We start from the raw sequence: 18,983 nt of genomic DNA on the forward strand, positions 1-18,983 counted from the left end.
TTTGTACTTTAATGGCAAGTTGAGATTTGTTGGTTTGTTCTGTGAAATACTGCCTGGATTTTGTTGCTTATGCATTGTATAGGTGCTCTAGAAAGTTTCATGGCAATTGGTGGAAGATTGAGCAACAAATGAGAGGTTTTGGGAAACCTGGTGCAAACCGGCTAGCCGGTTTGCAGTGCCACAAAAACCGGCTAGCCGGTTTTGGCAGGGATCCCCGAGCCTTTCATTTTCTCAATTTTTGCCATTTCGATGCCTCGGTTGGGTGTTTCCCCATTTCCAGAGTTAGAATAACCCTTTAAGAGCATAACAGAACCTAGGGTTTTGGTTTTGGGATTCCCGGGATTAGGGTTTTAATCGTGTGACTTACCCGGTTTCAAAATGTGATTAGGGCATCCATCTAGCACGAGATTTCCGTTCAGGTCGGCCAGCACACTTGAATTCGGAAAACAGGTAAGAACTGAATATAATATGTGATGTGATTATCTGAATGTGTGTATATGTGGTTGTATATGCATGCTTAAATTATGATTTGCACTACCAACACTTGTATGAATATGTTACAGAGTGCATTGGTATAGTGATTATTGTCTTTGTGAGTAAGATACAGTGATACCAACAAGGGCACGGGATAGTGCCAAGGTGTGTGGTACATCACTCAGTAGTACTCAGTGTTCGGAGTAAACCCTACCAACACTCGTACAGTGAGGTACGATGTGTATGTGGTATAGTGGTTGTACCCTAGTTTGAACGTTCATACTCATCTGTTAAGCTTTGTAAATAGGTGTATGGGAGCCTATTTACAGGTCGGGAATTATATGATATGTTATATGCATTTCTTACTGAGTCTGTTGACTCACATTTTCTACTTCCATGTGTAGGTAAAGGAAAGGCGAAGGCTGAACAGGAATGAACCTGAGCTCGGGTGAGATTGTACATGTCAAGCAAGGGGACCTGGAGTGTTCGGTCTCGGGACATTTGGGAGTTGTATTTTGGAAGTCGCTGTGCGACCAGTAAATTGTGTATTTTGGAATGTATATTTTAAAAAGTAAATTTTACAAAGTTTGAAAATGGGATCCCGGCATTTGTAAATATTTTATTATATTACAAAGTTTAATATTTAATGCAAAAGTTTTAATTTGACACGTTTTTCGAGAAACTTCTTTGATTAGCAAAGATTGCACAATAATTGAAAAAGCACTGTAGCGTGCCTTAGCATTAGGGCGTTACAATATATATGGATCCAAGAGATTTCAATAGTTATGTCAAATATGTAACCATCATGGTTACATTTATTTTTAGTCATTAGATCACTATTGAATAGTTGTAATTAATTTAAAAATTAAAATATTTTAATTAATTAATAACTTGTAAGTTGATAATAACATAATATTGTATTTTCTTATAAAATCTTAATTAAAATTAAATTATTAATAATTATTAATTAATTTTTTGTAATTTGTTATTATTAAATAAGAATCTTTAGAAATTAATTTTTTTCACTTAAATTATTAAAATATTTATTATAAAACTTCTTATAATTTAAAATTATTACACATATAACGTTAATTAATAAAAAATAATAAGAATGACCTCTAATTAAATATAATTCTATACTTAATCTTATTATTAATAATTTAAGTGCCAAATAAGTGTGTCAATCTGTGATTGGTTCAAGTGATTTAGTTTTTTTCCAAAAGAAAAATAAAATAAAAATTAAAATATAATAACATTTACAAAATTAAAAATAATTTTTTTTGCTGCACTCGACACGTATGTACTTCATTCCACCATCTGTCATGTAATCCTTTTTTTTTTCTTCAGAGAGATGAAGTTGATTTATTCTTCCTTTTTTGTAGTTCTAAATATATTATATATGTATTAATTGATTGTAGTAAAATCATAAAAAAATTGCAAAAATTTAAAAATAATTAATCATTATTGGTTATTGATCTTGAATATAGATTATTGAAATGTTTGAAAGTTATTAATGTTATCGATTATTGATCTTGAATACGTGTTATTAAAAAAGTTTGAAAGTTAATAATTATTATTAGTTATTGATCTTGAATATGTATTATTAAAAATTTTAAAGTTATTAATTGTTATTGGTTATGGATCTTAAATATGCGTTCTTGATAAAATTAACAAGAAGAGGTGGAAGTTTAATTTTTATAAAATAATAGAGTTTTATTGTAAATATTATAATCAAATAGCTTAATTGTTAAGAAAAATATAATGGAGACTTAAATATGAAAATAAAATTATTAATATTAATTTTTAAAAAGAATCTTATCATATATTTAAATTAAAGATTAATTATTTTAAGAAAATAGTTAGTTATAGTTAATTTAATTTTAAAAAAATAAATTTTTACATATTAGTAATTAACCTACTATTATATGTCAACAAAAGTGTAACAATTAAGTAGTCAATCAAATCTTTATATATAAAAATCTTTATATATAAAAAGGAGCTATCTAAGTATATATTTTTGTTAGTTTAACAGTTGTTGTTAGTATTGTTTGTTTTATAGATATATAAATATTAATATTAATATATTAATTATTTAATTTTATGACCCTAGGTTATTGCGATTGCCACCTGCATGCGATTGATTGCGATTGCAATTGAAAATAAGTGACTCTAACTTATTGTCATTGTGATTACGATTGAAAATATTTTTCTTTGTTTTGAATATTTTTTGATTAATTTAAATATTTGCGGTTAAATTCATTATTTAATTTTTGATTAATTCAAATAATTTTTTTTTTCAAATTTAATTAAAACAAATTTTTCTTTAAGCTAATATTATTAAAATAAATTTAGTCAAATAATAATATACTTGACCATATAAATTGTATTGTGACATTTGATTTTAATTTATGTATTTGTTATCTTTATAGTTAATGACTACACAAAATAAAAAATTTGCTCATTACTTTTAATATATTTTACTAATATTTTATATTTAATTTTACTTTTCGTAAAAAAAATATTTTAATTTAATTTTCTTTTTTTAAATTACTATTATGTCTTTTTATACTTCATAATCTTTTATATTAAACATATTTTTTTATAAAACAAATATTATTTATTTAATTAAATTATATATAATATTATTTATTGTAACACTTAAAAAAAATGCCTTGCAGTAACATTATCTAGTATATAAATATATATAAGTATTTTAGAACATGAAAAAGAAAATTTTAAAAAATGTTCAATCTTATTGTGTAACACTATCATAATACTCAAACTATTGGTAGTCATTTTAAGAGATTAGATCAAATCAAGATCAATATTTTTAGAAAATTAAATTAAAATGGTGCAGTGTAGATTCAATTGTAATTTTTTAAATTCAAATTTGTAAATTACACTGCACTACGTTTTTTGGTGAAAATTCTAACCACTACTACATTGAGAAGGATTTTAAAACATATATTTTTTTATGCAGTATAGTACAGTGTGGTGTGTTTAATTTGTACAACGTGAACAGTTTAATGAACACTCCTATTTAATGTGTTATAACATATAATGATATGCCTACAATGTAAAAGGATTTTAACATCAAAGCATTTGTTGATAGTTATGATATAGTCATCAGATACGTTTCTTAATGATAATAATAATATGATATGCATACTATATAAAATTTATGAGAAATAAAAAAATTTATCAGACAACAAAATAGTAGGACATTCTTGAGATATTGATCAAGTAGATTTTTATAGGATGGATATGAGAAGTTATTTCAAGCAAAAAATTGCATTGCAACATAATTGAACAAGCTATTCTGTAACTTTTAATTGCTATGCATCAGAATTTTCATACACCATACAATAGTATAATAAATACATTAAAACTGACTAGAATAAGAATTGTTATAATATGTGGCAATACAATAAGAACAAAATTCTAATAATCCAAAAAAACAATTTTAACTAAATATTGAAAGTTAATTACTGGTTAACAGCATGTAACCCTTAAAGGTCAAATTAGTGTGACTTTATCATTTCTTTGGTCTTAATTATTGTCAAAAACAAGAGTCTATAAATTACCACCATCCCAATCAAGATTCCAACATCAACCCACTTGGAGTAGCTTAACTCCACTTGCCAAACACTCTTTAGAACTTCTTCACCACTAATGGTGGACAACTCTCCTCCAGCTTGACCATTTGGAAATGTCAATCCTTGAAACTCATTCTTGTAGAATCCTTGATTTGCATACTTGTGGAATGCAATATAATACATTGGATACCTCCAAAAGGGCTTAGGAATATCATTTGGTAAGCGAAAAAAGCCACCATTTAACATCATGACACCTTGGATCCCAGCACCTGTGATGATCCCCATTAGAAAGTCTGGAACTATGCTTGCCACAATCATCATAAGGCTCTCAACTAACATCATACATACAAAGAGCATGATTGAAAAGTAGGCAAAGTGTTCAATGCTCTTTTGAAGTCCTACAAGGTAATAGGCTATGGCTCCGGGAATTACAGATATGAGAACCAAATAAGGTATTGAAGAAAAAGTGTTCCCCACTACAAATGAAGCCACTCCATAGTGTCCATTCAGTCTTTCTCTCCCAAATATCTAATTAACAAATTAAAGTTAAGAATCATATTAGTTTACGATTGCTATGTTTTGAAATTCCAATACATAAAAATATAAGATATAGTTTCATACAAAAAATAAATCATATTAGTTTACATACTAAGTTAAACTTTTAAACATGAACTTGTTATTTGACTAACCTTCATGTCTTCTACAAAAGATGGGAATCCACCAATAGCCATGAAAGTCAAAAATGCTGCCACAAACATCAGCATTGATCCTCTAGCCTAAAGTAAACAATGAAAACTCATACACTTTAGTATTCAATTCCCTTACAAACTTGCATATTTTTCTCTATTTTATAAGATGATAACTAGGTGTATAAATTAGAATTACCTGTATTGAGCCATAACTGGAACCAATGTCATGAAAAAGGGTTCCTACACATAAACACAAGGCAATATAGATTGCAAGACGAAGCCAATAGTAACCAAGATCGCGGTACATGTTCACAAAGGATCTCCTAGTGAGAACACTGCATTGTGTAATGAAACTTGATTGACATCCCCTATTCTTTACACTCCCATCTTTCTGTAAATATAAATATATATGTAAAGTAAAAGTAAATAATGTATATAAGCTAATTTTACATGGGCATTTTCTTGGTTGTGTGATAAAATCACCATCAACAGCAACATTTTAGCCACTATAAAGTCACATATATCTATTTAATTTACCTTTTGGCGTATCTCAGAAACTTGTTGCTTAACTTGTTTATAAGTTTCAGAAGATTTGTAGGACTCCACAAGAGTGTTAATGGCCTTTTCAGTTCTTGTATTACTAGAGCAACCTTGTTCTAAGTCCTATAACAAATAAGGATAGAGTTATTTTTAAAGTCTATGAGCTTATATTTTGTGCTCAATCTCATTCTTGAACAAGAAAATTAATTAAAAAATTAAAATTGTAGCACTCACAACATCAAAGTCCTTGTTGATAGTTCTAAGGTAGTGATCAGATGGGTTTCTTAATGATGGGCAAGGGAAGCCATTTGAAGTGAAAAACTACAAATGCAAGTTATATATTAGTACTATTTACTCAATTTCTAACTAAAATAAAGGCACTCATCGAGAATGTATAATGTATGGCCAACTTCTTGTTGGAAATTACCTTTTCTGCCGCTAAAACGGGACCAAAATACACAGTTCTACCAGATGAGAGAAGGCATAGATTATGAAAAAGCTCAAAAACTTCACTACTTGGTTGATGAATTGAGGCGATAACAGTTCTTTCATCTCGTCGTGCAAGCTTAACAATGCGACTCATGACATGGAAAGAGGCTGCACTATCAAGACCACTAGTAGGCTCATCAAGAAAGAGAAGCTTTGGCTGAGTTAAGATTTCGATACATATGCTTACTCTTCTCATTTGTCCACCACTAAGGCCTTTTACACTCCAACCTCCAATTCTTGTATCAACTGAGCCTTGTAAACCCATCTCTCGTATTGTTGTCTCAGCTCTTTCTCTCTTCTCTGATGTTGACATTGAATTAGGAAGTTGGAGTTGAGCTGAGTAGTAAACAGCCTCTCTTACTGTTAGTGTGGTCATTAAACTATCATCTTGTGTCACGTAGGCCTAATAAAGTCATGATAATAAGTCAAAATAAGTCAAATAATAATACTATGTTAAGCTAGACTCATTTATCATGGTTTTCTAATAGATAAGTGATAATAACAATACATGCATTTTGCTTAATTCTTACCGAAGTACCGTAAGCAAGTGTCTCTTTTCGGCCATTGATAAGTATCTCCCCTGTTTGCTTGGTTTGTGAATTTAGTCTCCCTACAATTAAATACATATTAATATATACTGCTCTATCTTTGGGGTCTTATGAAATCCCTCACCTTATTTTGAGGTATGTCATACTTCTAATTGGTTTTTCAACCTGATATTACACATTTTTTATGTTAGAGAAACAATATTTTATGAAAGAAAGAATAATTAGAATAATTTAAAGGGGTACTAAAGTAAATTATGTAAAGGAATAGCAAAGTGTCAGCACAGGTCATCAATTATATTCCACCTCATCATTGGCAGCTCATCATTGGCACAGAATATCACAATGAATATTCCCTCTGCAATACCGTTACACCAGCTGCCTATATCGTACTAGGAAATCTTTCTGTTTTGATTTATGCAATTGTAATGTGACACCTGTTGTATTGCCTATGGTTGATATTGTTGTATCTTGTATCCAACTTTGCTATAAATTGAATACTCTGCCTCAGTCTTATTTGAGCTGAGTTTTATATATCTTATACACCCTAAAATCTTTCTTGGTATCAGAGCCGTACACGGCCTCCGCCCATGGAAACGCCTGAAAAAGGTGAGTCTCTGACTATGAGCTCTACTGGGAATAATCCCACGGCAACAGGGAACACCTCTGGTAGTTCCACTCAGCTCCCCAACACCTATTCTCAGCATTTTAGTACCCTAAGCCAGCCCTTTTCACTAAAGCTTGACAGGAACAATTTCACTTTGTGGAAAACTATGGTTTCCACCATAGTCAGAGGCCATAGGCTCGATGGGTTCCTAAATGGAACCAAAACCTGTCCGCTTGAGCTTCTTCCTACAGGTAAAAACAAAGAAGGTGTTGAGATGTTTGCTGTCAATCCAGAATTTGAGCATTGGATCATTAATGATCAGCTCCTTATGGGGTGGCTCTACAGCTCCATGACCGAAACCATTGCCACAGAGGTCATGGGTTCTACTACAGCTGCAGAGCTATGGCGTGCTCTTGAAAATCTGTATGGTGCCTATTCTAAGGCAAAACTGGATGATACACGAACTTTGATTCAAACTCACAGGAAAGGATCTTCAACCATGGGAGATTATCTGCGACAGAAGAAATGCTGGGCCGACTCTCTTGCCCTTGCAAGGGACCCGTACCCTGAATCTCATCTTATATCTAACGTTTTGTCTGGTTTGGGTGTAGAGTATTTAACTATCATTGTTCAGATTGAATCCAAACCTAAGACAACTTGGCAAGAGTTACAAGATTTGCTCCTTAGCTTCGACAGTAAGATCGAGAGAATGCAAAGCCTTGAAGGACCCAAAACCGTGCCTCCACCAGTAGCTCCTCAAGCTAACATGGCAACTAAACCAAATACTCAAGGAAGAGGCAGAGGTTTCTACTCCCAGAACCAAAAAAGCAGCAACAATGGTGGAAGAGGAGCTGGTAGTCGTGGCAGGTCTAGGGGAAGAGGACGTTTCAGCAACAACTCTAGACCAACATGGCAAGTTTGTGGCAAATTTGGTCACTCAGCCCCCGTTTTCTACAACCGATACGATGAAAACTTCATGGGAAGCGATCCTCACACTCAGAATCAGCAAAAACAAGGTCATAATGCCTTCATTGCCACACCGGAGATGCTGGATAGCGATGCATGGTTTGCTGATAGTGGAGCCAGCAACCATGTCACATCCGAAACCTCCTCCATGAGCCAGAAAAGTGAATATGGTGGTAAGGAAACTCTCACCGTTGGTGATGGCAGTAAGCTCACTATCTCTCATATTGGTACTGGTCATTTAAGAACTAACTCTGGTCATTTTCTTATGCTAAAACAAATGTTACATGTACCTAAAATAGCTAAGAACTTGATTAGTGTATCTAAACTCGCTACAGATAACAATAATCTGATTGAGTTTTACTCTGATTTTTGCTTGGTGAAGGACAAAATAACAAAGAAAGTCTTGCTCCACGGGGTGCTTAAAGACGACCTGTACCAGATCCAACCTCCTCAATCCCAGCCAGCCATTTCCCTTTCTCACTCCAATCCAACCAAGATAAACAAATCTGCTAGAGTGTCCTTAAGTCCTACTATTTTTAATGTCAATGTAATTTGACCTGTGGTTGATGAGTCTTTAATTTCCAAACTAGATGTATGGCATAGGAGACTAGGCCATCCATCTACTCGCATTTTACATCATGTTTTAGAGTCAAAAAATGTACAAGTTCCCAAAAATGGAGTGAGAAATTTTTGTGATGCTTGTCAATATGGAAACTCGCACTCTCTTCCTTTTAGATTATCCCAAAGTCGTGCCAAAGTTGTCCTTGATCTTGTTCACACCGACCTATGGGGTCCTGCACCTATAGCTTCCAATATTAACCATCACTACTACATCCACTTTGTGGATGATTTTAGTAGATACACATGGTTGTATCCACTTAAACACAAATCTGAAGGCCTTCTTGCTTTTCAACAGTTTAAAACACTCGTTGAAAATAAATTTGAGAAAAAGATCAAAGCTCTTAGAACTGATGGTGGAGGAGAATACCAAGCCTTCTCTACTCTTGTTCAAGAGCATGGCATTGAATTTCATCACTCTTGTCCCCATACTTCAGCTCAAAACGGAAGGGCTGAACGTAAACATCGACACATTGTCGAAATGGGACTAACTCTCTTGGCACAAGCTGCCATGCCCTTGAAATACTAGTGTGATGCGTTTCACACCGCTGTCTACTTGATTAACCGTTTGCCAACACCCATCCTTTCTCACAAATCTCCACATGAAGTGTTATACAACCAGAAACCCGACTTCAATTTTCTTAAAACCTTCGGTTGTGCTTGTTTTCCTTGTCTCCGTCCTTACCAAACTCACAAGTTCCAATTCCACTCTACCAAATGTGTCAACCTCGGCTACTCTCACTCTCACAAGGGATATAAATGCCTCAGCTCCACTGGCCGCATTTATATTTCTCGTGATGTTGTTTTTAATGAAATGGAGTTCCCCTTTCAAACCGGCTTTCTAAACAACTACAGGTCTGAAACTCCTGTTGTGATACACAGCTCTCAATGGTCCTTCCTTCCTATTCCTCACACTGGACAGGCCACAACACTCCCTAGAACATCTGTTGTATCACCATTATCTCATGAGTTTAATGTTTCAGATCAGTACCTTGGTTCAGGCAGTGAGGGGGAGAAAAATGCAGCAGATAATGCAGATAATGCAGCCCCTGCATCACCACAATCTCAGCAGTCTCATCACGATTTCACTATGCCTACATCACCACATTTCTCTCCTGCTACATCACGTACACCATCTACTGCTGCATCTACCCGTGACCAACTGCCCGAACCAACCACAGCATCAACTGCTCCACAACAAGCTACTCACCACATGATATCTCGTGCCAAGGCGGGCATCTTTAAACCACGGGTTTTTTGTGGTCAGTCAAATTGGGAGTCCCTTATCAAAGAGCCTAGTAGCCTAGAAGAGGCCATTAATCATAAAGGGTGGAACAAAGCTATGAACTCTGAAATTATAGCACTCAAGGCCAACAAAACTTGGTATTTGGTTCCTGCTACCCCTAGACAGAACCTAGTTGGAAATAAGTGGGTCTACAGGATAAAAAGGAATGCAGATGGATCGGTTGAATGACTCAAAGAGAGGTTGGTGGGAAAAGGATTTCACCAAAGACCTGGAATCGATTTTGGAGAGACCTTCAGCTCAGTTTTAAAGCCTCAACAGTTCGGATTGTCCTAACTTTGGCTGTCACAAAAGGATGGGAAATAAGGGAATTGGACATAACCAATGCCTTCTTGAATGGTGAAATCAAGGAAGATGTGTTTATGGTTCAACCTCCGGGATTTGAAGAGCCAGGAAAAGAAAATTATGTATGTAAACTGAATAAAGTCCTTATACGGTCTCAGACAGGCACCCAAAGCATGGTTCGATAAACTCAAGGCTGCCCTCTTAACTTAGAACTTTAAACACTCAAAGGTAGATAACTCTTTGTTCTTCTTAAAAACTTCAAAAGTCATTATCCTTGTGCTCATTTACGTTGATGATATAATTGTTACAGGAAATGACATTGGTGAAGTTAACAAGTTCATCACTCAACTCAACAGATCCTTCTCTCTCAAAGATTTAGGTGCCCTACACTTCTTCCTTGGAATTGAGGTTCACAGAGATGAGTCGGGACTATATCTCACACAAACCCAGTATATTGAAGATATGCTAAGGAGGGTCAACATGACTAACATAAAACCTTGCCCAACTCCTGTAACTGTTGGAAAACCGATGTCTATAACCGATGGAGAGTTGATGCACAATCTTACAGCATACAGGAGTGTGATTGGTGTGGTGCGCTACAGTATCTGTGCCACACTCGTCCTGACATAGCTTATGCAGTTAATAAGCTAAGTCAGTTTCTCCAATCACCCACTACAACTCACTGGAGTGCAGCCAAGAGGGTCTTAAGATACTTGAAGGGTACTAGGACTCACGGGCTACACTTAAGCTACAACAACAACCTGTAAATCACAGGGTTTTCAGATGCCGATTGGGCGTGCTGCCTCGATGACAGACGTTCAATTGCAAGCTACTGTGTCTATCTAGGTGAATCATTGGTCTCTTGGTCATCGAAGAAACAGCCGGTTGTGTCAAGGTCAAGCACCGAATCCAAGTATCGTGCATTGGCACACGTTGCAGCAGAAATTTCATGGATCGAATCTCTCCTCGGCGAATTAAGTGTACCCTTCTCTGTTCCATCCATTACATGGTGTGATAACATTGGTGTCGGTGCCCTCGCTTCCAATCCGGTGTACCACGCACGGACCAAATACATTGAGATGGACATTCACTATGTCCGTGACAAAGTTCTACAAGGAAAATTGGATGTGAGATATGTCCCATCTCATGATCAGATAGCCGATTGTCTCACTAAAGGGCTGTCACCTTCACACTTTGCTTTCCTCATCGACAAACTGGGAATACGCACTTCATCTTTCAATTTGAGGGAGAGTTGAAAGGAATAGCAAAGTGTCAGCACATGTCATCAATTATATTCCACCTCATCATTGGCACAGAATATCACAATGAATATTCCATCTGCAATACCGTTACACCAGCTGCCAATATCGTACTAGGAAATCTTTCTGTTTTGATTAATGCAATTGTAATGTGACACCTGTTGTATTGCCTATGGCTGATATTGTTGTACCTTGTATCCAACTTTGCTATAAATTGAATACTTTGCCTCAGTCTCATTTGAGCTCAGTTTTATATATCTTATACACCATAAAATCTTTCTAATTAATTTTTTGGTGAGATGTATTTTTAGTGAAGGAACATGAGATAAAGAGACAATGTATTCTTAAAGTTAGTTGGGTTTTCTTTTTTATTATTATTATGTTTAGGAGTTGCAGCGCACTTCAACTTTAATGTTATTGGAAAAAAAATAATTAAAGTGAGCTAATTGTAAATGAGTTATTACAAAATTTCTTCCTAAATTATATGTACACATACGGTAATTTTTTCTTAAATTTTGAATAAATAACGTCATTTTAACAAAAATCAATCAAAAAAGAATTAAGAATGACATTAATGAAACTAAATTTTATAACTAACAAAATTTAATTATTACTATACCAATACTAAAATATTCTGCTCCTAATTAGTATATATTTTTTTTTGAAATGGCTCCTAATTAATATTATATTCACACAAAAAATATATATAAAAGAAAATACAAAAATTCAATATTTTTTTCTTTTATTGTTTTATTTTTGTGAGAATATCATATTAATATCTTAAAAAATATGATTATTTACTAAGCTTACATTAAAGTATAATGTGACGTAACGTTACATATCTATTATAAATAAATTACTAAGCTTACATTAAAGTATATTGTTTCTTAGTTCACATGATATATTCATAATTATAGATTTAGTATATAAATTAAATTAAATCCTTATAAATAGTCACATATATTGTGTTGTCTACTTAGTGAAAAATAATTATAATTATATGCTTCGAACTAATTAATCTCATAATTCAAAAAATAAAAAAAAAAATTAATCTCATAATTTATTAGTGTACTACTGGATTTACACTAACGTAATAATCAACGATGTGGTTTGCTTACACTTGGCTAAGTGGTATGTCTTTTTCAAGGCATTAGAAAAGTAAATTATGATCAAATATACCGGCTATACATCAGACTGGACCGATATTTACAGTAGAAAATATATTATAAATTTACCGTAATATATTTTCTAAGTAAATATCACTATGTTGATATTATATTAATGATCTCAATCCTGAGATGGTTAGATTCTGGCGTAGTTGTATTGCAAATGTTTTTTGACTTGTTCATTACCAGCTTACCTGTAAGATTAGTCCATACTTACATCTTGAGAACACAGTAGTGCCATTGAGTGGGAGCGCTAATCATAGAAATAGAATTTATAACTTCTATAACTATTTAAAAGTGAACTGATGGTTTTCTTACAGCTTGTCTTAACAACATAAATAATGGAGCTCTTATTTCGTAATTATATTAGTTTACTGCAATATCATTTATAAGATGGCAAGTATTTTAAGAATAAAATACATCGAAGTGTAAAACAATAATTTTGTCCCTACTCAATGTAAACCATCTATAAAGGATCTTTGATTGTTTAAATTGAAACAATGGATAATTTATAGCGTATCTATTCTTGGTGAATAGAGGGATCTATGTAATCAAGAGTGCAATCTGATAGTCAGGAGGAACTAATAAGATAGAGAATTTACTCGATAGATTCTATAACTACTTATTAGGATCTTGGTTACATAGACCCATGGTCCCCACACTATGTGAGATAAAATTATTTTGTAGACTCAATTAATTGATTTATTTAATCAATTAGAATTCTAAATAATGACTATGTCTATTTATGAATTTTACTAAGCAATGGCTTATTTGAGAAGAAAAGAGTAATTATGATTTGTTTATTAATTAAGAGACATTGAAGGGTTTAATAAATAAATATATTATATGGTTTAATAATGAACTATAATTATTAAATAGATAAAGTTAGCATTTTTGAAGAAAGATAAAATTATTTCATTTTAGAAAACAAAATGAAAAAAAAAATAAAAAAATCAAACCCATGAGCTTGAAATAGGTATTCGGCCATGAAGGGTTATTTAGAGTCATTTTATCTTTTCAAATCAACCCATTAATTTCTAAACCTAACCTTAGTAACACTATAAATAGTATATGATAGTTTTTAATTCAACACACTATTTTCTCTTATCAGAAAAGAATCAAACTATATACTATACTATTTTATAGAATTTGAATTTCTTTTATTGTTTTACTCTCAAATTCGTGGCTTAGTGTTGAGCTATTGCCCACACTTTTTAAGGGAATACTCAGACTAATGAGAAAGATTGTGTAGTATGTTTATCAAACTAAAAGAGAATTCAAGTTCGTCAGATCTTAATTATATTCTGCAACAGAAAGGAATCAAAAATTAGAGATTTGAACTGAATGAGTCACAGTATTCCGCTGCAACCAATGTAAAGATTTTCATAACTCTTCTATGTTTATTTATTGTTTTTAGAAATTACATGTTTAGGGTGTCAGATTATATATATAATCAGAACATAAGTGACTAGTAAATTAAATATCCTAATAAAACTATTTCCAATAATAAGACCTTTAAGCTCAATGCTTTGTTCTTCAATCGTAGATTTGAATTTCTTAGTTTGAATTATGTTCGATCACAAACAGAGCGTGTTAAGCATCTAAAACTTAAAATTCTTTCCTATTGTATCTTACAACTCTAAAATTCATATGCTAAATCTATAAAATTCATCTTATTTAGCATATTTTCTCTCATTTCAACCCTTGTGATTTATTTTACCATTAAAACCAAGCGTAAACTTGAAAATAAAGCATAAAAATACTAAAAGCACACACTAAAATTGACTCTGAAAATGCATAAAAATAAACCTAAGATTGGGCAAGGCACATGAAACCAAATTAATTTCTGGGATGCCTAGGGGACATCCTCAACCTCGAGGTCTGTGACTTGGAGTCTTTTTGGCTTGTTAGCTTAGACTATTTGAAGGATAGTGGGTTGGAAACGATTTCACGGGACCCAAATACCTACCCGAAAGCTCTTTATGTCAACTTGAGTGTTGGGCGAGGCCCTTGACACCAGGTCAATTGCCCTGTCATTTCCTTCTTACCACGTGTCAAAAATAATATTTACATCATTAGGGTTGATAAACAACCTCTAACAAAAAAGTATATTTTCTTGAACTTTGCATGTTACTAATAGTTGTGAGATTTTTTTCACTTTTCATTTTATGTTTCTAAAGTTGGTGTAGCACTTTAAAAATTGATGTGTCATTGCTATGATAGTATTAACATGGATAGTTAATTATATTATTAATTGAAAAATCATTTTAAAATATTAAAAAAAAAAAACCCTTTAAAGTATGAAATCTATTGTTGTTATGAATGGGACGACTATCATATGATATAGTAATTATTAAATTATTTTTTCTGTTTGAAAAAAAAAAAAAAAAACTATTCTATAAGACAAAAAGTAAATGAAAATTATTAATTAAGAAAAAAATTTAATTTAAAACAAAATAAAAAAATATTAATATATGTACTTTTATATATATAAATTAAACATGATAATAAGCAGAACACCAATAATTAATGTAAATTAGTAGATTTCCAATTTTCACAAAAATTAGTACCCTTGCTTTTATAGTATCATTTACCAACCTAAGGATGAAACATATATAATTTTATCTATCAATTCCATGCAAGAGCTAAAATCAATTGAGGGATCACACATACCTCAAAATTGTAACGAGAGACTTCATAATTGGCCTTTTTTTTAATCAAAAACTAAGCTCGAATCAAACGAATTAAGATCCTTTATTAAAAATTGGTGTTACTTAATATATTAAACCTATTTAAGTGTGATAATATTCAACCAACTAAATTTACTTAGATTCCATTAACTATCTATATATACAATTTATTTTTTTCCTTAAAATGTTAAAATATTCAAATTGATTGATGTGTCACAATAAAATTAATTTAATAGACACCATCTTTTAATAGAAGATCTTAATTCCCAACTACTTTATTTATTTTTTTCCATATTCAATTCAAATATGGAGACAATATTTTGCCAACTGAGCCAGACTAGTACAAGAGAGAAAAAGAAAAAAAATTACTTTGATGTATGATGTACCATATAATAAATTAATCGATCTAATCTCACTTATCTTTTTGATATATATAAATATATATATAGTAGTGTACATACCTGCTAAAGCATCCAAAAGAGTGGATTTTCCAGAGCCAGAAGGACCCATGATGGCCAAAATCTGGCCTGGGCGGGCGTAGCCAGTGATATGTTGGAGAATCATTTTGGGTCCATTACTTTCCCCATCTGAAACTCTAACTCCCAACTCCTCCCATGTCAAACTAATATTCCCCTTACCTAATACTACTGGCACTTTATCAGATTCAGATGAGTTTTCTTTGTTATTGTAAGAATCACCAAAGTGCCCCAGCGACGGTGTCGTTTCATGATTAATTCCAAATCCAATGCTGAATGGGAACTGAGAAGCCATAGCCATAGGATTAGGATTGGTTTGCTTGATGATCTCATGATCATCGGCCAGCTGCAATTCCAGTACTGTACTACTAGTACTAGTAGTAGTAGTAGTGGGATTATTGTTGTTATTAGAGAGATTATTATCTTTGAGAAGAGATCTTGTTGGGCTTGGACTTGGTGTCCATCTGGGCACCACCACTGTAGGAGGAGACTTATTATTATGATCATCCATACCTGCTAATAACTCTATTGATTAATTGTGTTCTGATCATAATTTAAGAGTAGAGTAAGAGGTGGGTACTGCATATAAGACAAAAGAAATTATATTTCTGCATATATATATATTATATTATATTGTATGATGATTGATATATTCCAGCTATTAATTATTTGTATCCACTTGTATAGATTGATATAGAGAGATTTCATAGAGAACTGTTATGCATAGCGTGTACATATATAATAGAAGATATATTATAGGTGGTGTTCTAAAAGAAATCTTTATATTTTATATAATATAATTAAATATAACGATGATTAAATATTTGGGATTGCCATATTTTATTATTGTTATAAAATAATATAGAATAATATAAAATAAGTAAAAAGAAAAGAAGAAGAAGATGAAGAGAGAAAAAGAAACTCAATGAGAATTTCTTAGTTATTTATTTCAATGGGGTGAACCCCTATTTATACAAATACCAGAGTCAAATATTAAGAAACTAAGAAAAAGGGAAGCTAAAAAAAAAAGAAATGTTGATTACAATTAATGGTAATAAATAAAAGATTTGGACATCCACATAATTATTAATATTTATAACACTCCTAATTGGATGTCCATAATAACTGCCCCATTAAAAATCTTGCTGAAAAACTTGATCAAAAGAAAAAGAGTATAGTGTAAACTGACTCCACCTTATTTAGGCATTCGTCCAGTAGGGTTCCTGCTATAAGCTAAGCATCATCAAGGTGTAAAAGACAACTTGGACAATGTTCTCACAAGAATCAGCACGACTTACGACTCTGCAGCGTGACTTACGATTATGAAGGATAGATTGCTTAGTATCTTTACACTTGAGTGATACCTTACTCATAACAGTAATATCTATTAAGTATGACCCATAATGCACACTATCACTATCTCGGAAATCTCTTAAAGAAAATTTAAAAGAACATTTTGAGAGAAGAACACTAGAAATTTATTTAGTAGAAAGTTTTCTGATGTCCTTACAATGAAAAGGATGGCTCTATATATAGCCATTTACATGAAGTACAATACAAAATAGGAAACTTCCTAGAAATTTCCTACAAGCAAACAAACACACAAAAGGATACTCTAACAACAAAAGGACAAACCAACAAAATGACAAACGGAGAAAAAGACAGTCTCACAAAAAATGGACAAACTGACTAACTGACAAACATAGAAAACGCCAAACGATAAGAAAAAATTCCTACAAACATCATGACTATTAGGAATTTTTCCACTTATTGCTATCTTACACAAATAGGAGATATGGAATTCTTTCGTTCTTCTTATTAGCGGTCGATAATTGGCTCGTGATCAGCATTGTAGTCTGAGTCATAATTGGGGTCTTCTTGAAGTGGGTGCCAACCTGATGGTTCATCTTCTTCATCACTTCCAGCTGGTGGACATGCATCATAATCAGATTAGACGATCTCCCATTCCAATCCATTGTACTGAAAGAGATAGGGATCCTAATTGATTTCTTGGTCCATGTATGGATCTTGTGAATCTTCAAAAATGCTTTTCTTATGGAGTAGGACCCCCATAGTATCTGTTTCTTTGAATGTTGAATGATAATGGAGCTGGGACTCTTTGAAGTGTCCACTCTTGTATCCACATATTCGTCTTTTTCCCTGTTCATCTTGCTCTAGAAGGACAGCACCCCAATGTTGGTCACTGGTGTCTGTTTGAAGAACACGTTTTTCGTCAGAAGGAATCTGTAGAGGTGGTAAATTTTGCATGATTTCTTTCAGTTTGACTGCCACCGTTTGGTCATGTGACCATTCTGGACTATTCTTTTTGAGCATATCGCTGAGTGGCCTTGTCAGTACAGACAATCGGGGAACAAAGTCTCGTAAGTATTTGATGATGCCCAAGAATTGTTGCACCTGAACTTTTGTGAGATTTTCATCTGGGAATTTGAGTAGTTCGTGGTCTATATGTGGTTGGGCTTCATATTGTCCTTTGGATAATTTCATCCCAAGGAATTCTATTTGCGTCTGTCCAATAATCATTTTCTTTTCAGACAACATGATACCATGGGCTCTAGTGATATAAGCAAACTGGGCCAATAACACTTGATGGGCTTTTGCATCAGGAGAAAGAGTAAAATATCGTCAATATAGATGAGAGACTTTTCCAATATTGGGCCATATATTTTGGTCATAGCCTTTTGGAATAGGGAAGGGGCAGCTTTGAGCCCGAAGGGTAGGACGGTCCACTGGAAATGATTATTTAGAATGCAAAAGGCTGTTTTGGGTCGATCATCTGGTTTGATGCCTAATTGCCAAAATCCTGCTTTTAGGTCAAATTTTGAAAAAATATGGGCTTTGGATAAACTGGCAAACAATGAATTCTTATTTGGTAATGGGAATTTATCATCTGCTAAGAACTCATTCAGGGGCTTGTAATTTATGACCAACCTTTGCTTTCCTCGAGCTTGCTCTGATCGATTATTGACATAAAATGTATGACATGCCCATGGAGAGGAAGTTGACTCTATTAAACCTTGCTGCTCTAGCTCTTTGCACTCATTGGACGCCATATGTTGGTGTTCTGGATTCATGCCTGGGTGACTAGCCTTTGTAGGGTTGATATCTTCATTAAGCTTAAAAGGAAGGCTTATGAAGAACTGTTGATTTTTCCAAAGAGGATGGTCACATTTCTTCAGGAATTCTGCATGATTATTGGCACATGAGACTTCGATGAGCTCTTTCCTTATCTGATGAAATGGGTCATGGGGCATTAAGAAAT

The 18,983-nt window shown here is 33.1% G+C and overlaps 1 protein-coding gene across 1 annotated transcript; it reads right to left on the reverse strand.

Annotated features, from left to right (window-relative positions):
• Positions 1–3,845: 3,845 nt before the first annotated feature.
• On the reverse strand, positions 3,846–16,393 carry LOC133037301 (ABC transporter G family member 1-like). The gene is made up of 8 exons (XM_061114312.1): positions 15,689–16,393; positions 6,319–6,398; positions 5,727–6,191; positions 5,534–5,620; positions 5,297–5,422; positions 4,956–5,150; positions 4,760–4,846; positions 3,846–4,598 (listed from the first exon to the last, which is right to left on the reverse strand). Exons 1-8 carry the CDS (start codon positions 16,212–16,214, stop codon positions 3,996–3,998), a joined length of 2,169 nt encoding a protein of 722 aa, XP_060970295.1. The 5' UTR covers positions 16,215–16,393; the 3' UTR covers positions 3,846–3,995.
• Positions 16,394–18,983: the final 2,590 nt, after the last annotated feature.

Source organism: Cannabis sativa, chromosome 4 (genome assembly GCF_029168945.1).
Source record: "Cannabis sativa cultivar Pink pepper isolate KNU-18-1 chromosome 4, ASM2916894v1, whole genome shotgun sequence".
NCBI classification, from domain to species: domain Eukaryota; kingdom Viridiplantae; phylum Streptophyta; class Magnoliopsida; order Rosales; family Cannabaceae; genus Cannabis; species Cannabis sativa.

What these genes read in the sequence shown, in the direction of transcription:
- LOC133037301 (XM_061114312.1), bottom strand. Translation starts at nt 16,214, where the DNA reads ATGGATGATCATAATAATAAGTCTCCTCCTACAGTGGTGGTGCCCAGA. An exon ending in TCTTTTGGATGCTTTAGCAG is followed by an intron (nt 6,399 to 15,688) that starts GTATGTACACTA and finishes ATTTAATTGTAG; the next exon opens with GGAGACTAAATTCACAAACC. An exon ending in CTTTTGTAGAAGACATGAAG is followed by an intron (nt 4,599 to 4,759) that starts GTTAGTCAAATA and finishes TTTGTTAATTAG; the next exon opens with ATATTTGGGAGAGAAAGACT.